Genomic DNA, 21,802 nt, shown 5'->3' with positions numbered 1-21,802 from the left:
TTAGTGAAAATTTGTTTCGTCTTTTATTAAAAAATTCACGAATTTTCAACTAGGAAATATAAAATTTTCATAAAAAATTAAATTATTCAATTTTCGGTTTCAAAAATTGATTTTGACCAAAGAATAAATCTATTTTCAACAAAATAGCTCGATTTTTAACAAAAACTTTTTAAACTGAAATCAAGAATTTTCAACCAGAAGTTAAATTTGAATTTTCAAATAAAAAATATAAATTTTCATCTAAACATGAAAAGGCTGAACTTTCAACTCTAAAATATTAATTTTTAAGTTAAAAGATCATTCTTTTTTTAAATAGAAATATTGCATCTTTTTTGGATAAAAATGCAACTGTTTTGTTTAAAATTGTTTTTTGTTTTAGGCTCAATTGAAATCTTTTTCAATGAAAATTCAACTCATTTATTGAATTTTTTTATTTAGAAAAAATCTAAATTCATCTATTTTAAGAGAAATTTTCTTTTTTATATATATAAAATACAACTATTTGGTAGAAAATTCAACAATTTTATTTAAAAAATCATCCCTTTGGTTAAAAATTCCCCCTTTTTGGATTAAAAAATGAAAATTTTCGCAAAAACTTATTTCTTCTTTAAAAATTCATGTTTTGATCCTAAAAAAATAATTTTTAACAAAATAGTTCAATATTTGAGCAAATAATTTTATTTACAATCTAAAAGAATAATTTTCAAATAAATGATAAATAATTCATTGGAATATTTGAATTTTTAACCGAAAATAAAAATTTCAAAGCAATAATGTTAAGTTGAACAGAAAACATTTTTCTACAAAAAAAAACATGATTTTTTAAGAAAATACGTGAAGTTTCAATAAGATAATTAAAATTTTAACATAATAGTTGAATATTCAACCTAAGAAGATAAATTGCCAACAAAAAAAGTTTCATAGTTAATATTTCAAACAAAAAAGATTAAATTGATAAACAAGAAAAAATCATTTTAAAACCAAAAAGAAACATTTTTAAACAATAAAGATTTTTCACTGGGGAAAGAAATAAAAGTTTATCTAAATTGTTGAACCTTCGAACTAAAAGACGAATTTTCTCCACAAAAATTGAATTTTCTTTAAAACTGTTGAATTCACTATTAAAAAATTTCATTTTTATCCGAAAAGATGAAATTTCTCTTAAAACAGATGAAATTTTATTTAGAAAAATAAATAAAACAGTTGAATTTTTATCCAAAAAAGATATCAGTTGACTTTTGAAAGGTAAAATCTGAAATTTTCTAACAAAACACAAGTTTTTATGAAAATAATTAAATTTTCAATCCAAAAAGACGAATTTTTCAAACAAAAAAAATGATTTCAAAAAAAAAAATGTCGAATTCTTTATTAAATAATTGCATTTTTATCCAAAAATATAAAATTTCTCTTAAAAGAGATGAAATTTTAAGAATAAAAAAAATCTATAAAATAGTTGAATTTTCATCAAAAAAGAGTTCCAGTTAACTTATCAAGATAAAAATATGAATTTTCTAATAAAAAATAAGTTTGTACAAAAAAAAAGAATTTTTATCCAAAAAAGATTCCAGTGGATTTTATAAGATAAAAAAAATGAATTTTCTAACAAAAAATAGGTTTTAACGAAAAAAAAAATTAATTTTCAACCAAAACAGACGAAATAAAAATTTTTTTAAATTTAAATAAATAAAATCTTTTAATTTTCTGTTGAAAAAGATTCCAGATGATTTTGGCAGACAAAAGTATGAATTATTTAACAAAGAATAAGTTTTTACGAAAACAAATGAATTTTCAATCCAAAAAAATGAATTTTTAATAAAATAGTTGAATTCTTTAGCAAATAATTGCACTTTTATCAAAACAGATGAAATTTTTTTTTAAATGTTTGAATTTTCTATTTAAAAAGTTCCAAATGACTTTTAAAGAAATAAAATAGGAATTTTCTAACCAAAAATAAGTTTAGAAATAAAAGAAGAATTTTTAATAAAATAGTTGAATTCTCTATAAAATACTTGTATTTGATCAAAAAATATGAAACTTCTCTTAATATAGATGAAATTTAATTTTTTTTAATTTTATTTTTTAAAACTTTGAATTTGTATCTAAAAAAGATTCCAGTTGACTTTTTAAGATAAAAATATGACTTTTCTAATAAAAATAGGTTTTAACGAGAAAAAAATGAAATAAATCAATAAATTTTAAAAAACACAGTTCAATTTTCATAGAAAAAAAATTCCAGTTGACTTTTCAAAGATAAAAAAAATGCATTTTCAATCCAAAAAGACAAATTTTTTCAACCAAAAAGGATGAATTTTTAACAAAACAGTTGAATGCTCTATAAAATAGTTGTATTTTTATAAAAAAAATTGCTCTTAAAATAGATGAAACTTTAATTTAAAAAAATAAATAAAAACAGCTGAATTTTCATCCAAAAAAGATGCATTTTTATCCAAAAAAAGATGAAGTTTCTGTTAAAACAGATGAAATTTTATTAAAAAACAAAAATTTCAACAAAAAAATTGAATTTTCATCCGAAAAAGATACCGGTTAACTTTTTAAGGTAAAAATATGAATTTTCTAACAAAAAATAAGTTTTTAAGAAAAAAAGAATTTTTAATCCAAAAAGACAAATTTTTTCAACCAAAAAGGATGAATTTTGAATAAAATAGTTGAATTTTTATAAAAAAAAGATGAAATTATTATAAAATAAATTATAAAATAGATAAAATTATTTTTTTTTATTTTTTGAAAAATTTGAATTTTTATCCATAAAAGATTCCAGTTGACTTTTCAAGATAAAAATATGAATTTACTAAAAAAAAATAGGTTTTAACAAAAAAATGCATTTTCAATCCAAAAGGACCATTTTTTTCAAAAAAAGGGTGAATTTGTAATAAAGTAGTTGAATTTTTTATAAAATAGTTCAATTTTTATCAAAAAGATGAAATTTCTGTTAAAAATAGATGAAATTATTATTTTTTTTATTTTTTTTTTTAAATTTGAATTTTTATCCATAAAAGACTCCAATGGACTTTTCAAGATAAAAATATGAATTTACTAACAAAAAATAGGTTTTAACAAAAAAAATGCATTTTTAATCCAAAAGGACCATTTTTTTCAAACAAAAAGGATGAATTCGTAATAAAATAGTTAAATTCTCTATAAAATACTTGTATTTGATAAAAAAAATGAAACTTCTCTTAATATAGATGATACTTTATTTTTTTCAATTTTATTATTTAAACATTTGAATTTTTATCTAAAACAGATTCCAGTTGACTTTTCAAGATAAAAATATGACTCTTATAATAAAAAATAGGTTTTAACGAAAAAAAAAGAGTTTTAAATCTAAACAGGCGAATTAGTTTAATCAAAAATGATGAATTCTTAGAAAAATAGTTGAATTTTCTATAAAATAGTTGTATTTTTATAAAAAAAAAATAAATTTCTCTTAAAACAGTTGAAATTTAAATTTCAAAAAATAATTTTTTTAAATGGTTGAATTTTCATCGAAAAAAATTCCAGTTGACTTTTCAAGATAAAAAAATATGAATTTTCTAATAAAAAATAGGTTTCAATGAAAAAAAATTAATTTTAAATCCAAACAGACGAATTTTTCCAACTAAAAGGGATTAATTTAAAAAAAGATGTTGAATTCTCTATAAGATAGTGGCATTTTCATTCAAAAATTTTAATTAAAGAAATAAATCAATAAATTAAAACAAAAAGTTGAATTTTTATTAAAAAAAGATTTCAGTGGACGTTTCAAGATAGAGGTGTGAATTTAAAAAAAAAAATAATAAGTTTTTACGAAAAAAAGGCATTTTCAATCCAAAAAGACAATTTTTTTCAACCAAAAAGGATGAACTTTTAACAAAATTGTTGAATTCTCTATAAAATAGTTATATTTGATGAAAAATATGAAACTTCTCTTCATATAGATGAAATTTTATTTTTTTAAATTGTATTATTTAAACATTTTAATTTTTATTTAAAAAAGACTCCAGTTGACTTTTCAAGATAAAAAAATTAATTTTCTAATAAAATCTAGTTTTCAATTTTAAAAAATTAATTTCAAATCCAAAAAGACAAATTTTCCAACTAAAAAGGATGAATTAAAAAAAACTCTTGAATTCTTTATAAAATAGTTGCATTTTTATCCAAAAAAAGATAAAATTTTTTTTAAAACAGATAAAGTTAAAAAAAAAAAAGAAAATTGGCTTAATTTTTATCCAAAAAGATCAATTTTTAACAAAATAGTTAAATTCTCTAGCAAATAATTGCACTTTTATAAAATAAGATTAAATTTGTTTGAAAACAGATGAATTTTTTTTTAATATTTGAATTTTCTATTAAAAAAGGTTCTTTCAAATAAATAAAATAGGAATATTCTAACAAAAAATAAGTTTAGAAATAAAAGAAGAATTTTTAATAAAATAGTTGAATTCTCTATCTTAATATAGATGAAATTTTATTTTTTAAACATTTGAATTTGTATCTAAAATATATTCCAGCTGACTTTTCAAGATAAAAAAAAGGAATTTTCTCACCGAAAATAAGTTTTCACGAAAAAAAAAATTAATTTCAAGTCCAAAAAGACAAATTTTTCAACTAAAAAGGATGAATTTAAAAAAACTCTTGAATTCTTTATAAAATAGTTGCATTTTTATCCAAAAAAAGATCAAATTTGTTTTAAAACAGATAAAGTTAAAAAAAAAGAAAATTAGCTGAATTTTTATCCAAAAAGATCCATTTTTAATAAAATAGTTAAATTCTCTAGCAAATAATGGCACTTTTATAAAATAAGATAAAATTTTTTTGAAAACAGATGAATTTTTTTTTAATATTTGAATTTTCTATTAAAAAAGGTTCATTCAAATAAATAAAATAGGAATATTCTAACAAAAAATAAGTTTAGAAATAAAAGAAGAATTTTTAATAAAATAGTTGAATTCTCTATCTTAATATAGATTAAATTTTATTTTTTAAACATTTGAATTTGTATCTAAAATATATTCCAGCTGACTTTTCAAGATAAAAAAAAAAGGAATTTTCTCACCAAAAATAAGTTTTCACGAAAAAAAAAATTAATTTCAAGTCCAAAAAGACAAATTTTTCAACTAAAAAGGATGAATTAAAAAAAACTCTTGAATTCTTTATAAAATATTTGCATTTTTATCCAAAAAAAGATAAAATTTGTTTTAAAACAGACAAAGTTAAAAAAAAAGAAAATTAGCTGAATTTTTATCCAAAAAGATCCATTTTTAATAAAATAGTTAAATTCTCTAGCAAATAATGGCACTTTTATAAAATAAGATTAAATTTTTTTGAAAACAGATAAATTTTTTTTTAATATTTAAATTTTCAATTAAAAAAGGTTCTTTCAAATAAATAAAATAGGAATATTCTAACAAAAAATAAGTTTAGAAATAAAAGAAGAATTTTTAATAAAATAGTTGAATTCTCTATCTTAATATAGATGAAATTTTATTTTTAAAAATTGTATTTTTTAAACATTTGAATTTGTATCTAAAAAAGATTCCAGCTGACTTTTCAAGATAAAAAAAAAGGAATTTTCTCACCAAAAATAAGTTTTCACGAAAAAAAATGCATTCTCAATCCAAAAAGACAAATATTTTCAACCAAAAAGGATAAATTTTTAACAAAATTGTTGAATACTCTATAAAATAGTTGCATTTTTATCCAAAACGATAAAATTCCGCTGAATTTTCATCTAAAAAGAACAATTTTTAACGAAATAGTTGAAATCTCTATCAAATAGTTGCATTTTTATATAAAAAAAAAAAAATAGAAATTTTTTAAAAAACAGATGATTCAAATAACAATAATAATAATAATAATAATAATAATAATTCTCACCAGATGCAGATAGATTCGGTTCGCCAAAGGCCTCGATGAGACAATAAACAGTTTCGCCTCCACTGATCAGTGCCGAATGTTCGTTCCATATCCTCAAAAGAACGACGATCGTACAAACGAGTAATTGTCTGACAACAAGCTCGTCACACATGCCTGCGCTGTGAGTGAGCGCATACTGATGCAACTTCTCCGAATAGAGTTCGCGATTCCAGCCGGTCGAGAAAAAGGCACTCAACTCCCATCCCAACTTTTTGCCGATCAATTCGACGACCTGGAAGAGTCGTTCCCAGGGCTGCAGGATTTGCGCGTCCTGCGGCTGCTGTATGTAGGCCAAATAAAATTCGACGGCTTTGTAGAGCAGACGAAGACTGAGGCGCGGATTTAGTTCGACGGGAGCTGCACCGAGCAGTGGCAAAGCGTCACAGGCCAGCAGACGACGGTAGCCGTTCACGGCTCGTCCAGGATGACTGTGTTTCTCCGCGGTCAGTAAAGTTTCGACCAGACGAGGCTGCAATTTTTCCCAATTTTTCCCGACAATTATTATTATATTCTTCCCACCACTTTTCACAAATCGAGTTTCAATTTTTTTATTTATTTAGGTCTGAAAAACTTTCAAATTGCGGACTATATAACAACGTTTGCAATAAAACTAAAGCGATTTGGGCACTAGATTTAATTTAATTCTAAACGTTTTCAATTCCGAATATTTCAAGTTTAAATATTGCTGTGTTTAACAAAAATAGATGCATTTATAATCAAATAGTTGCATTTTTAACCAAAAAGGTAGATGAAAGATATTAATTTTCTACGAAAAAAAAAACAACGAATTTTAAACTAAAACAGACCAAATTTCAAAAAATAATGAATAGAATGGTTCAATTGTATGGCTTAAGAAAAAAAATTTTGACCAAAAGGTGCATTTTTAACCACGAAGATTAATTTTTCACAAAAGAAAGAAAAAAAAACGAATGCTCAACTAAACGGATTTTCTGATAACAAAGATCCAATAAAAAATAGAATGGTTCAATTTTCAGTTAAAGACATTACTTTTCAACGTAAAATGTGCATTTTTAATCAAAAATATTAATTTTCTACACAAAAAAAACCGAATATTAAACTAAAGAATTAAATAGTTTTCAGTCAAAAAAGATGGTTTTTCAAAAAAAAATAGAACAGTTCAATTTTCAGGTAAAAAATTAATTTTTAATCAAAAAAGTGCATTTTCAACCAAGAAGATTAATTTCCTACAAAAGAAAAACGAATTTTCAACTAAATAGTCGAATTTTCAGATAAAAAGATCAATTCAAAAAAATAGAATAGTTCCATTCTTAGTTTAAGAAAATAATTTTCAAGAAAGAAATGCATTTTCAACTGAGAAGATTAATTAGCTACAAAACAATTGAAATTTAAAAAAATTTATTTTTAACCAGAAAGGTGCATTTTTAAATAAGAACATTAATTTTCTAAAAACAGAAACCAAGAAGATTAATTTTGACGCAAGAATAAAAACCGATTTTTCAACTAAAAAAGATAAATTTTAACAAAAAAAATAGAATAAAAAACTTGAAAAATTAATCTTGACCCAACAAGGTGCATTTAAAAAAAAATATATATATTTTTCTACAAAAACACGAATTCTCAACTCAATAGTCGAATTTCAGATAAAAAAGATCCAATAAAAAAATAAAATGGATTAATTTTCAATTAAAACCATTAATTTTCAAATACAAAGATTAATTATCACAAATTAAGAAAGCGAATTTTTAACTAGCACAGATCAATTTTCAAAAAAAAAATTAAATATTTAAATTTTCAGGTAAAAAATTAATTTTTAATAAAAAAAAGTGTTATTCCAACCTAGAAGAATAAGTTTCACACAAAAAAACGAATGCTCAATTAAATAATCAAATTTTCAGCTGAAAGAGATCCATAAAAAAATAGAAAGGTTCAATTTTCAGTATCAAAAACTAATTTTCAATTAAAAACGTGCATTTTCAAGCACGAAGATTAATTTCCTACAAAAGAAAAACGAATTTTCCACTAAATACATAAATTTTCATCTAAAAAATATCCAGTTTCAACAAAAAATAGAATGGCCCAAAAAGGTGCGTTTTCAAACAAGAACATAAATTATCTTCAGAGAAAAAACAAATTAAAACGAATTTTCAGAAAAAAATACCAATTAAAAAAAAAGAATAGTTCAATTTTCAGTTTAAGAAAATAATTTTCAAGAAAAAAGTGTATTTTTAACTAAGAAGATTAATTAGCTACAAAAAAATAAAAAATTTTCAACTAAAAAAGATAAATTAAAAATAAAAAAAATAGAATGGTTCAATATTCAGTCTAAAAAAATAATTTTCAATCAAAAACGTGCATTTTTAACCAAAAAGATTAATTTTCTACAAAAAAAACCGAATATTAAACTAAAGAATTAAATAGATTTCAGCCAAAACAGATCATTTTCCAACAAAAAATAGAACAGTTCAATTTTCAGATAAAAAATTAATTTTTAATCAAAAAAGTGCATTTTCAAACAAAGAAGATTAATTTTCTACAAAAGAAAAACATATTTTCAACAAAATAGTTGAATTTCCAGCTAATAAAGATCAATTTAAAAAAATATAATAGTTAAATTTGCAGTTTAATAAAATGATTTTTTAAAAAAAGTGCATTTTTAACTAAGAAGATTAATTAGCTACAAAAATAAAGAATTTTCAGCTATAAAAGATGATTAAAAAAAATAGAATGGTCAATTTTCAGTTAAAAAATTAATTTCCAGGCGAAAAAGTGCATTTTCAACCAAGAAGATTAATTTTCCCGACAAAAAAAACAACGATTTTTCAACTAAAAAAGATAAATTCAAACCAAAATAAAATATGGTTCATTTTTCAGTTTAAGAAAATAATTTTCAACCAAAAGGGTACATTTGTAAACAAAAAGATTAATTTTCTAGAACAAAAAAAAAAACAACAAATTTTCAGCCAAAAAATATAAATTTTTAAAGAAAACTGGAATGGTTCAATTTTCATATTAATTATCTACGAAAAAACCAATATTCAACTAAAAACGACTAATTTAAAATAAAAATAAAATGGTATAATTTTTGGGTTTAGGAAAATAATTTTCACTCAAAAAGATGCATTTTTAACCAAGAAGATTAATTTTCACAAAAAAATGTGCATTTTAAAGAAAAAAATTAATTTTCTACAAAAAAAAGTCGAAAAAAACAAACAAATTTTAAACTAAAAAAGACCAATTAAAAAAAAAGTTCAATTTTCAGTTTAAAGTAATAATTTTCAACCAAAAACTTGCATTTTCAACCAAGAAGATTAATTTCCTAAAAAAACGAGTGTTTAACTAAATAATTGAATTTTTGGCTAAAAAAGATCCAGTTTCAATAAAAAAATTTCAACTATAAAAGATCAATTAAACAAAAAATAGAATAATTCCATTTTCAGTTTTAGAAAATTAATTTCAATAAAAAAACAAGCATTTTCAAACAGCAAGATTAATTTCCTACCAAAAAAAAAAGATACTAATTTTCAACAAAGTAGTTGAATTTTTAGCTAAAATAGACCCATTAAAAATGGTTCAATTTTCAGTTAAAAAAAATTATTTTTAAACGAAAAACGTGCATTTTTTAACCAAAAAGATTAATTTTGTAGAAAGAAAAAAAAAATTCAGCTAAAAAAGATTAATTAACAAATATAGAATGGTTTCATTAAAAATTTTAAAAATTTATTTTCAACCAGAAAGGTGAATTTTTAAGAAAGAATATTTATCACTTACAACAAAAAAATAATAATTTTCAACTAAAAAAGATAAAAAAAAAAAGAAAGAAAAAGAATGGTTCAATTTGCATTTTTTCCAAGAAGATTTATTTTTAAAAAAACCGAATATTTAACTAAATAGTCGAATTTTCAGCTAAAAAAATATCAGTTAAACAAAAAATAGATTAATTAAATGTTCAGTTTAAGAAAATTAATTTTCACTAGAGAAAACAAGCATTTTCAAAGAAGATGATTAATTTCATACAAAAGAAAAAAAAAACAATTAATTTTCAACTATGTAGTTAAATTTTTAGGTGAGATAGAACCATTAAAAAAAAGAATGGTTCAATTTTCAGTTAAAAAAAAATTAATTTTAAACAAAAAAGGTGCATCTTTAACCAAGAAGATAAAGTCTCACGAAAAAAATGAATTTTTAACTAAATAGATGAATTTTTAGCTAGAAGAGATCAATTCCAAAAAATAGAATAGTTCAATTTTCAGTTAAAAAATTAATTTTCAACCAAGGAGATTAATTTTAACAGAAAAAAAAACGAATTTTAAAGTAAATAGTTAAATTTTCAGCAAAAAAGGTCAATTCCAAAAATTAGAATAGTTCAACTTTAAATTTAAGAAAATAATTTTTTTTTAAAGTGCATTTTTAACTGAGAAGATTAATTAGCTACAACAATATTAACGTTAAAATAAATATTTTAATTTTTAGCTAAAAAACATGAATTTTCAACTAAAAATAGAGTAGTTCAATTTTCAGTTAAAAAGATTAATTTTCACGGCAAAAAAAACGAATTTTCAACTAAAAAAGAACAATTTAAACCAAAAAGGTGCAGTTTTAACCTTCTAGAGGGACTGTGTTTCCGTTAAAAAAAAAAAAGAATAGTTGAATTTTCAGTTTGAGGTAATAATTTTCAACCAAAAACTTGCATTTCTAACCAAAAAGAGTAATTAGCTACAAAAAAATTGAATTTTCAACTAAAAGAGATCCAGTTTCAACTTAAAAAGCTGCATTTTCAACCAAAAAGATTTATTTTCTACAAAAAAAACACGAATTTTCAGCTTAAAAAAAAAATTAAAAAAAAAAGATGAGTTCAGTTTTCAGTTTAGGAAAATTAATTTTCCAAAAAAAACATGCATTTAAAGAAAAAAGAAGAGTAATTTCCGACGAAAAAAACGAATTTTCTACTAAATAATTGAATTTTTAGCAAAAGAAAACCATTAAAAAAAGAATGGTTTACTTTTTTAGTTTAAGAAAATAATTCTCAAACAAAAACTTGCATTTTTAACCAAGAAAATTAATCAAAAAGGGTGCAACTACAAACGAAAAGATTAATTTTCAGGGGAAAAAACGAATTTTCAACTAAAAATTATCAATTTAAACCCATAAAATAGAATTAAAAACTTAAAAAATTAATTTTTACCCAACAAGATGCATTTTTAACCAAGAAGATAAAATTTCACGAAAAAAAAACAAATGTTCAACTAAATACATGAATTTTCAGCTACAAAAGATCGATTAAAAAAAATAGAATAGCTCAATTTTTAGTTAAAAAATTAATTCCCAACCGAAAAGGTGCATTTTTAAACAAGAAGATTAATTTTCTACAAAAAACAAAAAGAATTTTCAACTAAAAAATATTAATTAACAAAAATAGAATGGTTCAATTGAAAATTTAAAAAATTTATTTTCAACCATAAAGATGCATTTTTAACAAAGAAGATTAATTTTCTACAAAAAACGAATGTTCAACTAATTAGTTAAATTTTCAGATGAAAAAAAACATAAATTTTCAACAAAAAATAGAGTTGTTCAATTTTCAGTTAAAAAATTCATTTTCAAGCAAAAACTTGCATTTTTAACCAAGAAGATTAATTTTTAGGACAAAAAAAAGGAATTTTTAACTAAAAAAGATATATTCAAAAAAAAAATAGAATAGTTTAATTTTCTAAGAAAATACTTTTCAACCAAAAACTTGCATTTTTAACCAAAAAGATTAATTACCAAAAGAAAAAGGAATTTTCAACTAAGAAATATCAATTAAACAAATAGAATAGTTCACTTAAAAGTTTAAAAAAATTAAACTTCAACCAGAAAGGTGCATTTTCAATCAAGAAGCTTAATTATTTAATTTATTGAAAAAAAAATCTGGAAGATTAATTTCCACGAAAAAAAAAACAAATTTTTAACTCAAAATGTTCAATTAAAAAAAAAGAATGGTTCAATTTTGAGTTTAAGAAAATTTATTTTCAAATAAAAATATATATATAATAATAAATATAAAAATCATAAATATAAAAAAGATATATAATAAGAAAGTTTTTAATTTCAACGAAATGAGTAAAAATATGCAATTAAACGATGTTTATAACACAATTTTTTGGTAAAATAAATTCTTCAAAATATTAATTAAATAATTCATTAAAGTTGTTATAAAAAAATTGGAAAATATTTTTAATACGTTACAATTCTTTTTTAAGATTGCAATCTTTTTTGTTCACATTATAAATAATTAGAAAACGTGCATTTTCAACCAAAAATATTAATTTTCAAACAAAAAAGTGAATTTTTAATAAAAAAATATCAATTTTCAAAGAGAAATGGAACTGTTAAAATAAAAGTTAAAAAAAATTAATTTTTAACCAAAAAGGTGTGTTTTTAACCAAGGAGATTAATTTTTACACAAAAAAGCTAATGCTCAACTGAATGGTGGAATTTTCAGATAAAAAAAATCCAACTAAAAAATACGATGGTTCACTCTTTATTTAAAAACATTCATTTTCAATCAAGAAGATTAATTATTTACATAACAAAAAAAAAAGAATTTTCAACTAAAAAACATCAATTTTTAACAAAAAATGCCATGTTTCAAATTTCAGTAAAAACTATTAATTTTTAACCAAGAAGGTGCATTTTTAACCATGAAAATTAATTGTCGACAAAAAAAATAATTTTCAAATAAAAAAGATCTTTTTTGAACAAAAAATAGAATAGTTAAATTTTCAGTTAAAAAAATTAATTTCCAATCAAAAAGTGCATTTTTAACCTAGAAGATTAATTTCTTACTAAAAAATCGAAAAACAACGAATTTAAACTAAAAAAGGTCAATTAAAAAAAAAAGAAGAATTTTGAACCAGAAAGGTGCATCTTCAAGCAGGAAGATTAATTTCCTAAAAATAAAAAGAATGTTTAACTAAACACTTGTATTTTCAGCTAAGAAAGTTCAATTTTTAACAACAAATATAATAGTTACGTTTTTAGTTAAAAACATTAATTTTCTATTTAAAAAAACAACGAATTTTCAACTAAAAAGTGGAATTTTCAGCAAAATGATCAATTTTTAACAAGAAATTTCAATTCAAAAAGAAGAAAGTTCAGTTTTCAGTTGGAAAATTGATTTTCAACCAAAAACCAGTTTAAAAAAATAATTTTCAACCGAAAACCTACATTTTTAATCAAGAAAATTAATTATCCACAAAAAATAGAATTATATATATATATATATATATTAAATTGAATTTTCAGTTAAAAGAGATCCATACAAAAAATTTAATAGTTCAATTTTCAGTCTTTTTAGCTAAAAATTGAACGATTCTATATTTTTTTTATATATCTTTTTTAGATAAAATAAATATAAAATTTAGAAATAAATTTCCAACCAAACAGTTGAATTTTCATAAAATAAAATATAAATTGTCAACAAAAAATATAATAGATTATAGTACTACAAAAAATTTAATAAAAAAAAAAAGTTGAATCCAAACAAAAAAGACCAAATTTCAAAAAAATAATTAAATCCTCAACCAAAAATTATTATTTTCAGTTACAAAATTATTTTTTAACCAACAAAAAAATACACCTTAACAAAATAGTTTATTTTTTCACTAAAAAGGTAAATTTTCAAGTAAAACTAGAAATCTTACAATTAAAAAAAGGTTCAATTTTCTACCAAAAAAAAAAAAAATTTATAAAAAAAAAAACACTAAAGTTAATTTTTTTGATATTTGAAAAATGTAAGTTCAGAAAACTGTAATTTACCCCGGAAAATAAATAAACCTAATACCCTCAATTAATGAAGAAAAAAATTTTCGAGAGCAATAATAGTGTGAATAAAAATTTCGTTCTTACACCATGCGAAGCGATTGTTTGGGGAAATCTTCTCAAAAGTAAGAGAAGAAGTTTGCAGTGTTCCATTGTATCTTCACTGTGATCCGCCGTCATAATTAGGAGACGATGTTGCAAATCCTGAGGAATATGCTGAAACATTTGGCACAATAATTCGGATTCTGGGTCGTTTTGTTCCGAACGCAGGCATGCTGTCACCGTTTCGATTTCCTTCCAGATATCGCGATCGTCAGGAAAATTTTGAAAGCTGCGCCAATAATTAAATTACAATTTTGATTGAAAAAACAAAAATTATAATTATAATAATAAATCTTGCAGTACATACATTTCACTAAAACATTTTGCAGCTTCCTTAACATTTTTGGCGAGTTTTTCTACTCGGTATGCTTCAAACTAAAACCACATATAATTATCAAATTTAATTCACATTTCAGCAGAAAGATTTTAATTTTTGATAAAAAAAAAAACAGCTAAATTTAATTAAAAAGATGGATTTTTAATAAAATAGTTGAATCATAATTAAATCACAAAATATTTTCATTTTAAATAAAAAATTGTTAAATTCAACTAAAAACACAAGTTTCCAATAAAAAGTATTAACGTTCAACCAAAAACAGAAATTTAAAAATAAAAACATGGATTTTCAAATGAAAAAGATAAAATAGAATTCTAAAATTTTCAGTTAAAAAATTGCTTTTCAGCCAACAAAAAAACGACATCTTAACAAAAAAAAAGTTAAATTTTGCACTAAAAACGTAAATTTTCAAGTAAAATTACAAATCTTCAACCAAAAAAAATGGAATTTTTACCAAAAAAGACGAATTTTCAAATGAAAGAGATAAACTAATTCATTCTATTCCAAACAGTTAAATTTTTAACCAAAATAGATGGAATTTCTACCAAAAAAGATGATCTTTAAAATAAAAAAAAATTTTGGTAAAAAAAACCATTCTAAAATAAATAAGATGATTTTTCCGAAAAATACATAAATTTCCAAGCAAGCAGTTGAATTTCCGAGAAAAAAAAATATTTTAACAAAAAAAATATTAAAAAAAAGACTTTAATTTTAAATAAAAAACATTTGAAGTTAAACAATAAAAACAAATTTTCAACAAAATAATAAGATCCTCAAACTGAAATTATGAATTTTTTAACAAAATAGTTGAATTTTCAAGCAAAAATACGAAATAATTGAATCCTTGTGAATTTAAAATAAAATAATAAAATAAAATATGAATTTTTTAACAAAATAGTTGAATTTTCAAGCAAAAAATACAAAATAATTGAATTCGACTAAAACTGATGAATTTTGTACCAAATTGTTGAATTTTCAACCAAAAAATAGGAATTTTCAATCAAGAGAATTAACGTTCTACAAAAAAAGAAATTTTTAATAAAATGGATTCATTTTCAAATGAAAACGATAGGTTTAAAAATAATAATATTGGAATTTTCCGTTATAAAAATTATTTTTCAACAAAAAAAAAGATATCTGAAAAAAATAGTTACATTTTACACTTAAAAGTAAATTTGCAAGTAAAATTATAAATCTTCAATGAATAAAGGAGTTTTTAACCAAGTAATTGAATTTTCAACCAGAAAAGATAGAATTTCTAAAAAAAGACGAATTTTCAAATAAAAGAGATAAATTTGAAATAAAACATAGAATATTATAATTTTCAGATACAAAAATTATTTTTCAACCAAAAAAAAAGATACATCTTAACAGAATAGTTAAATTTTGCACTAAATAAGTAAATTTTGAAGTAAAATTATAAATCTTCAACGAAAAAAAGAAATTTCTACCCAAAAAGACGAATTTTAAAATAAAAGAGATAAATTTTAAACAAAAAATAGAATATTATAATTTTCAGTTACAAAATTATTTTTTAACCAACAAAAAAAATACACCTTAACAAAATAGTTAATTTTTGCAATAAAAAAGTAAATTTTCAAGTAAAACTAGAAATCTTCAATGAAAGAAAAGGAATTTTCAACCAAGTAGTTCAATTTTCAAAAAAAATATATATATGAACTCTCAACGAAAACTGTAATTCAGTCAGAAAAGATTTAAAATTTAAAATTGTTAAATTCAACTGAAAAGACTGATTTTCAATAAAGAGTATTAACGTTCTACAAAAAACAGAAATTTAAAAATAGATAAGTTTTAAAGATAAAATAGAATATTAAAATTTTCAGTTAAAAAACTGTTTTTCAACCAACAAAAAAAAACATCTTAACAAAAAAGTTCAATTTTGCACTAAAAAAGTCAATTTTCAAGTAAAATTACAAATCTTGAACGAAAAAAAAGGAATTTTCAACCAAGTAGTTCAATTTTTAATAAAAAAAGAGATGAAATGTCAACGAAAACTGTAATTCAGTCACAAAATATTTTCATTTGAAATAAAAAATGGTTAAATTCAACTAAAAAGAAGATTTTCAATAAAGAGCATTAAGGTAAACCAAAAACAGGAATTTTTAATTAAATACATAAATTTTCAAATGAAAAAGATAAGTTTCAGAGATAAAAAAGAATATTAAAATTCTCACAAAATTATTTTTTAACCAACAAGAAAATACATCTTATCAAAATAGTTAATTTGTGCACTAAAAAAGTAAATTTTCAACTAAAAGTATAAATCTTTAACAAACAAAAAAAGTAATTTTCAAGGTAATAATTAAATTTTCAATAAAAAAGCTGAACTCTTAACGAAAACTATAATTTAGTCATAAAAGGTTTTAATTTAAAATAAAAATTGTTAAATTCAACTAAAAAGATGGATTTTCAAAAAAGAGTATTAACGTTCTATAAAAAACAGGAATTTAAAAATAGATAAGTTTAAAAGATAAAATAGAATATTAAAATTTTCAGTTACAGATTTATTTTTCAACCAACAAGAAAAAATACATCTTAACAAAATAGTTCAATTTTGTACAAAAAAAGTAAATTTTCCAGTAAAACTAGAAATCTTAAACGAAAAAAAAAATTTCAACCAAGTAGTTAAATTTTGTAGAAAAAAATGTGAACTGTCAATTAAAACTGTAATTTAGTCACAAAAGATTTTAATTTTAAATAAAAAATTGTTAAATTCAAATAAAAACAAGAATTTTTAATAAAGAGAATTAACGTTCTACCGAAAAATTTAAATAAAAAATTAAATGCATTAATTTTCAACCAAAAAAGATAGAATTTCTACCAAAAAATTGGATATTTCAACCAAAAACGTGTCTTCAGTCCAAAAAGAAGGAAAAAAAAGAATCAAATTTTGGCATTATAAAAAACAAAACAAAAAAGATAAATTTTCCACTAAATACATAAAATTTCAACCAAAAAATACGAATTCTCAACGAGGAATATAATAGCCTATACTTCAACAACAAAAAAAGATTATAATTTTAAATAAAAAACATTTGAATTCAAACAAAAAAGATGAATTTTCAACAATATAATAAAATCTTTTATCTAAAATTATGAATTTTTAACAAAATAGTTAAATTTTCAACCACAAAATATGAATTCTCAACAAAAAATATAATAGTTGATATTCGAACAACAAAATTTGATGCAAATAATTGAATTTAAAAAAAAAATTAAATTTCTACCAAAAAAGATGACATATCAACAAAAAAATAATTTTTGAGTCAAAAAATAAAATAAATAACGACATTGTGTCATTATAAAATTTTAAAAAAAAAACTTAAATTTTCATAAATATACACAAATTTCCAACCAGTTTCATTTTCAAGAAAAAAAATATTCTCAACAAACAATATTGCCAAAAGAGATTTTAATTTTAAATAACAAAACAGTTAAATTTAACAAAAATTGAGAAATTTTCTACAAAATAGTTGAATTCTTAACCAAAACTTTCAACTAAATAATAAAATTATGTATTTTTGACAAAATAGTGTTGAATTTTCAACCAAAAATTATAAATTCTTACCGAAAAATATAATAGTTGATATTTTAAAAACAAAAAATTTAATTTTATATACAAAACCGTTTAATTAAACCAAAAAAGACGAATTTTCTACAAAATAGTTAAATTTTCAACTAAAACGGATAAAAATTCTACCAAAAAATATGATATTTCAACCAAGAACGATTTTACAGTCAAAAATGCAAAAAAAGTAAATAAATTGTGTCATTATAAAAAATAAATTTTCCTCAAAATACATAAATTTCCAACCAAACAATCAAACCAAAAAATATTTTAATTAAAAATAAAAAACAGTTGAATTCAAACAAAAAAGGCGAATTTTCAACAAAATAGTTGATTTCTCAAGTAAAACTAACGAATTTTCTACCAAAAAGATGAAATTTTGACCAAAAAAGAAAATATTTATCTGTCAAGAAACAAAATAAATAACCAAATTAAGGCATCATAAATACAAAAAAGATTAATTTTCCACATAATACACAAATTTTCAACCAAAAAGTTGGATTCTGGACCAAATTTTTTTTTTCATTTTAAACAAAAAACAGTTGAATTTAAACAAAAATCACATATTTTTACCAAAATAGTCGAATTTTCAACTAAAAAATATCCCTTCCCAAGGGAAAATATAATAGTTTATATTTAAAAAAAAATTATTTTATTTTAAATAAAAAACAGTTTTTAACAAAATAATAAAATCCTCAAATTAAAATTATGAATTTTTAGCAAAACACTTGAATTTTCAACTAAAAAATATCAAGTCTCAAGGAAACATATAATAGTTTATATTTCAACCATCAAATATTTGTATTTAAAATAAAATCAGTTGAATTCAAACAAAAATGACAAATTTTTAAACAAAATAGTTGAATTCTCAACAAAAAAAGATGTTAATTCTGAATAAAATACATTTGAATTTAAACAAAAAATACGAAATTTCAACAAAAAAATAAGAATTTTCAACGAAAAATATAATAGTTTATATTTCAATAAAAAAAATGTATTTAAAATAAAAAACACTTTAATAAATCCTCAAACTAAAATTATGAATTTTTAGCAAAACAGTTGAATTTTCAACCATTAAATAGTTTAATTTTAAATAAAAAAACAGTTGAATTCAAACAAAAATGACCAATTTTCTACAAAATAGTTGAATTTTCAACTAAAAAATATCAATTCTCAAGGAAAAATAGAATAGCTTATATTTCAACCATTAAATAGTTTAATTTTAAATAAAAAAAAACAGTTGAATTCAAACAAAAATGACCAATTTTCTACAAAATAGTTGAATTTTCAACTAAAAAATATCAATTCTCAAGGAAAAATAGAATAGTTTATATTTCAACCATTAAATAGTTTAATTATAAATAAAAAAAAACAGTTGAATTCAAACAAAAATGACCAATTTTCTACAAAATAGTTGAATTTTCAACTAAAAAATATCAATTCTCAAGGGAAAATATAATAGTTTATATTTAAAAAAAAATTTTATTGTAAATAAAAAACAGTTTTTAACAAAATAATAAAACCTTAAACTAAAATTATAAATTTTTAGTAAAACATTTGAATTTTTAACTAAAAAATATCAATTCTCAAAGAAAAATATAATAGTTTATATTTCAACCATCAAATATTTTAATTTTAAATTAAAAAAGTTGATTTTAAACAAAAAATGACAAATTTAAAAAAAAAATAAAAAAATTCCCAAATTAAAATGATAAATTTTTGACAAAATAGTGTTGAATTTTCAACCAAAAAATATAAATTCTCAAAGAAAAATATGAAAGTCGATATTTTAATAACAAAAATTTAATTTTATATAAAAAAACAGTTTAATTATACCAAAAAAGACAAATTTTCTACAAAATAGTTGAATTTTCAACTAAAAAGTATAAAAATTCTACCAGAAAATATTATATTTCAACCAAACATGATTTTACAGTCAAAAGTGCACAAAAAACAATTTTGGCATTATATTAAATAAAAGATGAATTTTCTAAAAAATACATAAATTTCCAAACAAACAGTTGAATTTTCATTTAAAAAGATTAAATATAAATTCTCAATACAAAATATAATAGATTATAGTCCTACAAAAAATTTAATTTGATATAAAAAAAAGTTGAATTTAAACAAAAAATACCAAATTTCAACAAAATAATTAAATCCTCAACCAAAAATTATAAATTTTTAACAAAATATTTTAATTTTCAACCAGAAAATATGAATTATCAACCAAAAAAAAAAAAACAAAAAAAACAAAATCTCCACAAAACACTTGAATTTTTAACCGAAACATATAAATTATTAATAAATTAATGAAATTTATAAAAAAAAAAGATTAATTTTTTATAAAATGCACCAATTTCCTACCAAACAGTTTGATTTTCAAAAAGAAAACTAATATTGTATATTTAAATAAAAAATTATTTTAATTTACATATAAAACAATAATAATAATAATACATAATTAAGATTCTAGAAATATTTATATTAGTATTTTTTCATTTTTAAACAAAAGTAAATATTTTAATGCTTCACAATTAAATATATAAATTAAAACTCAAAAATGAGTTCAAAAATTTTTCAAAATATTTTCTAACCTATAAAGTTCAAATCTCTTTAAATCCTTTCCAATTCTAAAGATGCAAAAACCCCGATTGAACAGGAATTCTGGATTTCTACATTTAAAGAGTTTGCATCTTTTATTCTTTTTTCGTTTACAGGCTTAGAAATTTTTTTAAATTAAAAAAAGACCGAGTAAACCATACTTTTCGAAAAATTGTTCGGGAAATCCGAAATATTAAAAAAAAACACACAATTAATTAAGGTGAAAAAAGAAGAAAACTTACTTGTACTTTAGCACTATGCGGAAATAAAGATTTGGCAGTAATTAACCATGATTTAGCAGCATAAATATCAGTTGCCAGGGCTTCCTTAGCCCTAAGAATTAAATAATCTTCCTTTGATAACTGCTTTTCAGAAGTTGCTGCTTTTTCCAACATAATGGAGTCAAATTAAAAAAAAAATAGCATGTATTTAATGCTAAATTATTAAGCAGTAAAACTGTATTCACTCCGGTTTCAATAACCACTCGAAAAAAGTTATGTCAAGATGTCAACAGGAACATAACCCAACTTTTGAGAAGTGACACAGCTGTCAATCTGTTTTATCGATCGACACGAATCTTGTTACCTACAGGGAACTTTCCAGCTGTCAAAGTTGCGCGAAAATTCAAATTTGATCAATGAAATTTTTTTTTTTTAATACAAATTAATAATCAAAGTTTATAGTTAATTCATAAAACAAAATCAAAGTGTAAGTCAGTAATTTTGTGTGGTTGTCTCCGAAAAATTGCTAAACTTTCAACTAAAAAAGTAATGTTTCAAACAAAAATGGAATAATTATAGTCTCAGATAAAGAAATTGATGATTAGCAAAAGAAAAACAAAGTATCAACAAACTGTTTAAATTTCCAACTGAAAAAAATTAATTTTTAAGTTAAAAAGAAACTAATTTAAAACAAAAATGGTATAGTTAGCAAAAGAACACTTATTTTAAAAATTCAAATAGTTCCATTTTCAACCAAAGGAATGAGTTGTTTAAATTTTCAGGTAAAACAATAATTATCAACTAAATAAATAACTAAGTTTTAACATAATGTTTAAATATTTAAACGAATAAATTAATTTTTAACGAAAAATTTTAGTTTTTCAAGAGATTATTTTTTACAAAAAATACGAATTTCAACTGGAAAAAACTAATTATAAAACCAAAATGAAACTAATTTTTAACAAAAACTGGTACGAAAAAGTCTTTTAAACTATAAAACGTAAATTTTTATTTAAAAAAAAAACTTCCAGAAAATTGATAAATTTTCAACTAAAAAAAATCAATTTTCAACCAAAAGTGGAATAATTAAATTTTAAGATAAAGAAAATTGAATTTTAACAAAAGAGTTAATTTTTCAAAGAAGGTAATGATTTTTTTATTAAAAAAGATAAATTGCGAACAACGAAAATGCAATAGTTTAAAATTCAGCTGAAAAATAATTTGAAAAAAATATGAACTTTAAACAAAATC

General features: G+C 20.8%; 1 protein-coding gene across 1 annotated transcript in view; it reads right to left on the bottom strand.

Annotated features, from left to right (window-relative positions):
• LOC117180269 (integrator complex subunit 10) overlaps positions 1-20,844 on the bottom strand; it is a 46,534-nt gene extending 25,690 nt beyond the window's left edge. Inside the window, exons 1-4 of the mRNA XM_033372671.1 lie at positions 20,573-20,844; positions 14,108-14,175; positions 13,786-14,029; positions 5,878-6,385 (exon numbers count right to left, since the gene is read on the bottom strand). Of these exons, the coding sequence (XP_033228562.1) occupies positions 5,878-6,385; positions 13,786-14,029; positions 14,108-14,175; positions 20,573-20,725 (973 nt within the window). The 5' untranslated portion in view covers positions 20,726-20,844. The remainder of the gene's footprint in view (positions 1-5,877; positions 6,386-13,785; positions 14,030-14,107; positions 14,176-20,572) is intronic.
• Positions 20,845-21,802: the final 958 nt, after the last annotated feature.

The sequence above is a fragment of the Belonocnema kinseyi genome, chromosome 9 (assembly GCF_010883055.1).
Source record: "Belonocnema kinseyi isolate 2016_QV_RU_SX_M_011 chromosome 9, B_treatae_v1, whole genome shotgun sequence".
In the NCBI taxonomy this organism is placed as follows: Eukaryota; Metazoa; Arthropoda; class Insecta; order Hymenoptera; family Cynipidae; genus Belonocnema; species Belonocnema kinseyi.
The sequence above is the reverse complement of the archived record's forward strand: the minus strand, read 5'-3'. Positions and strand labels throughout refer to the sequence as shown.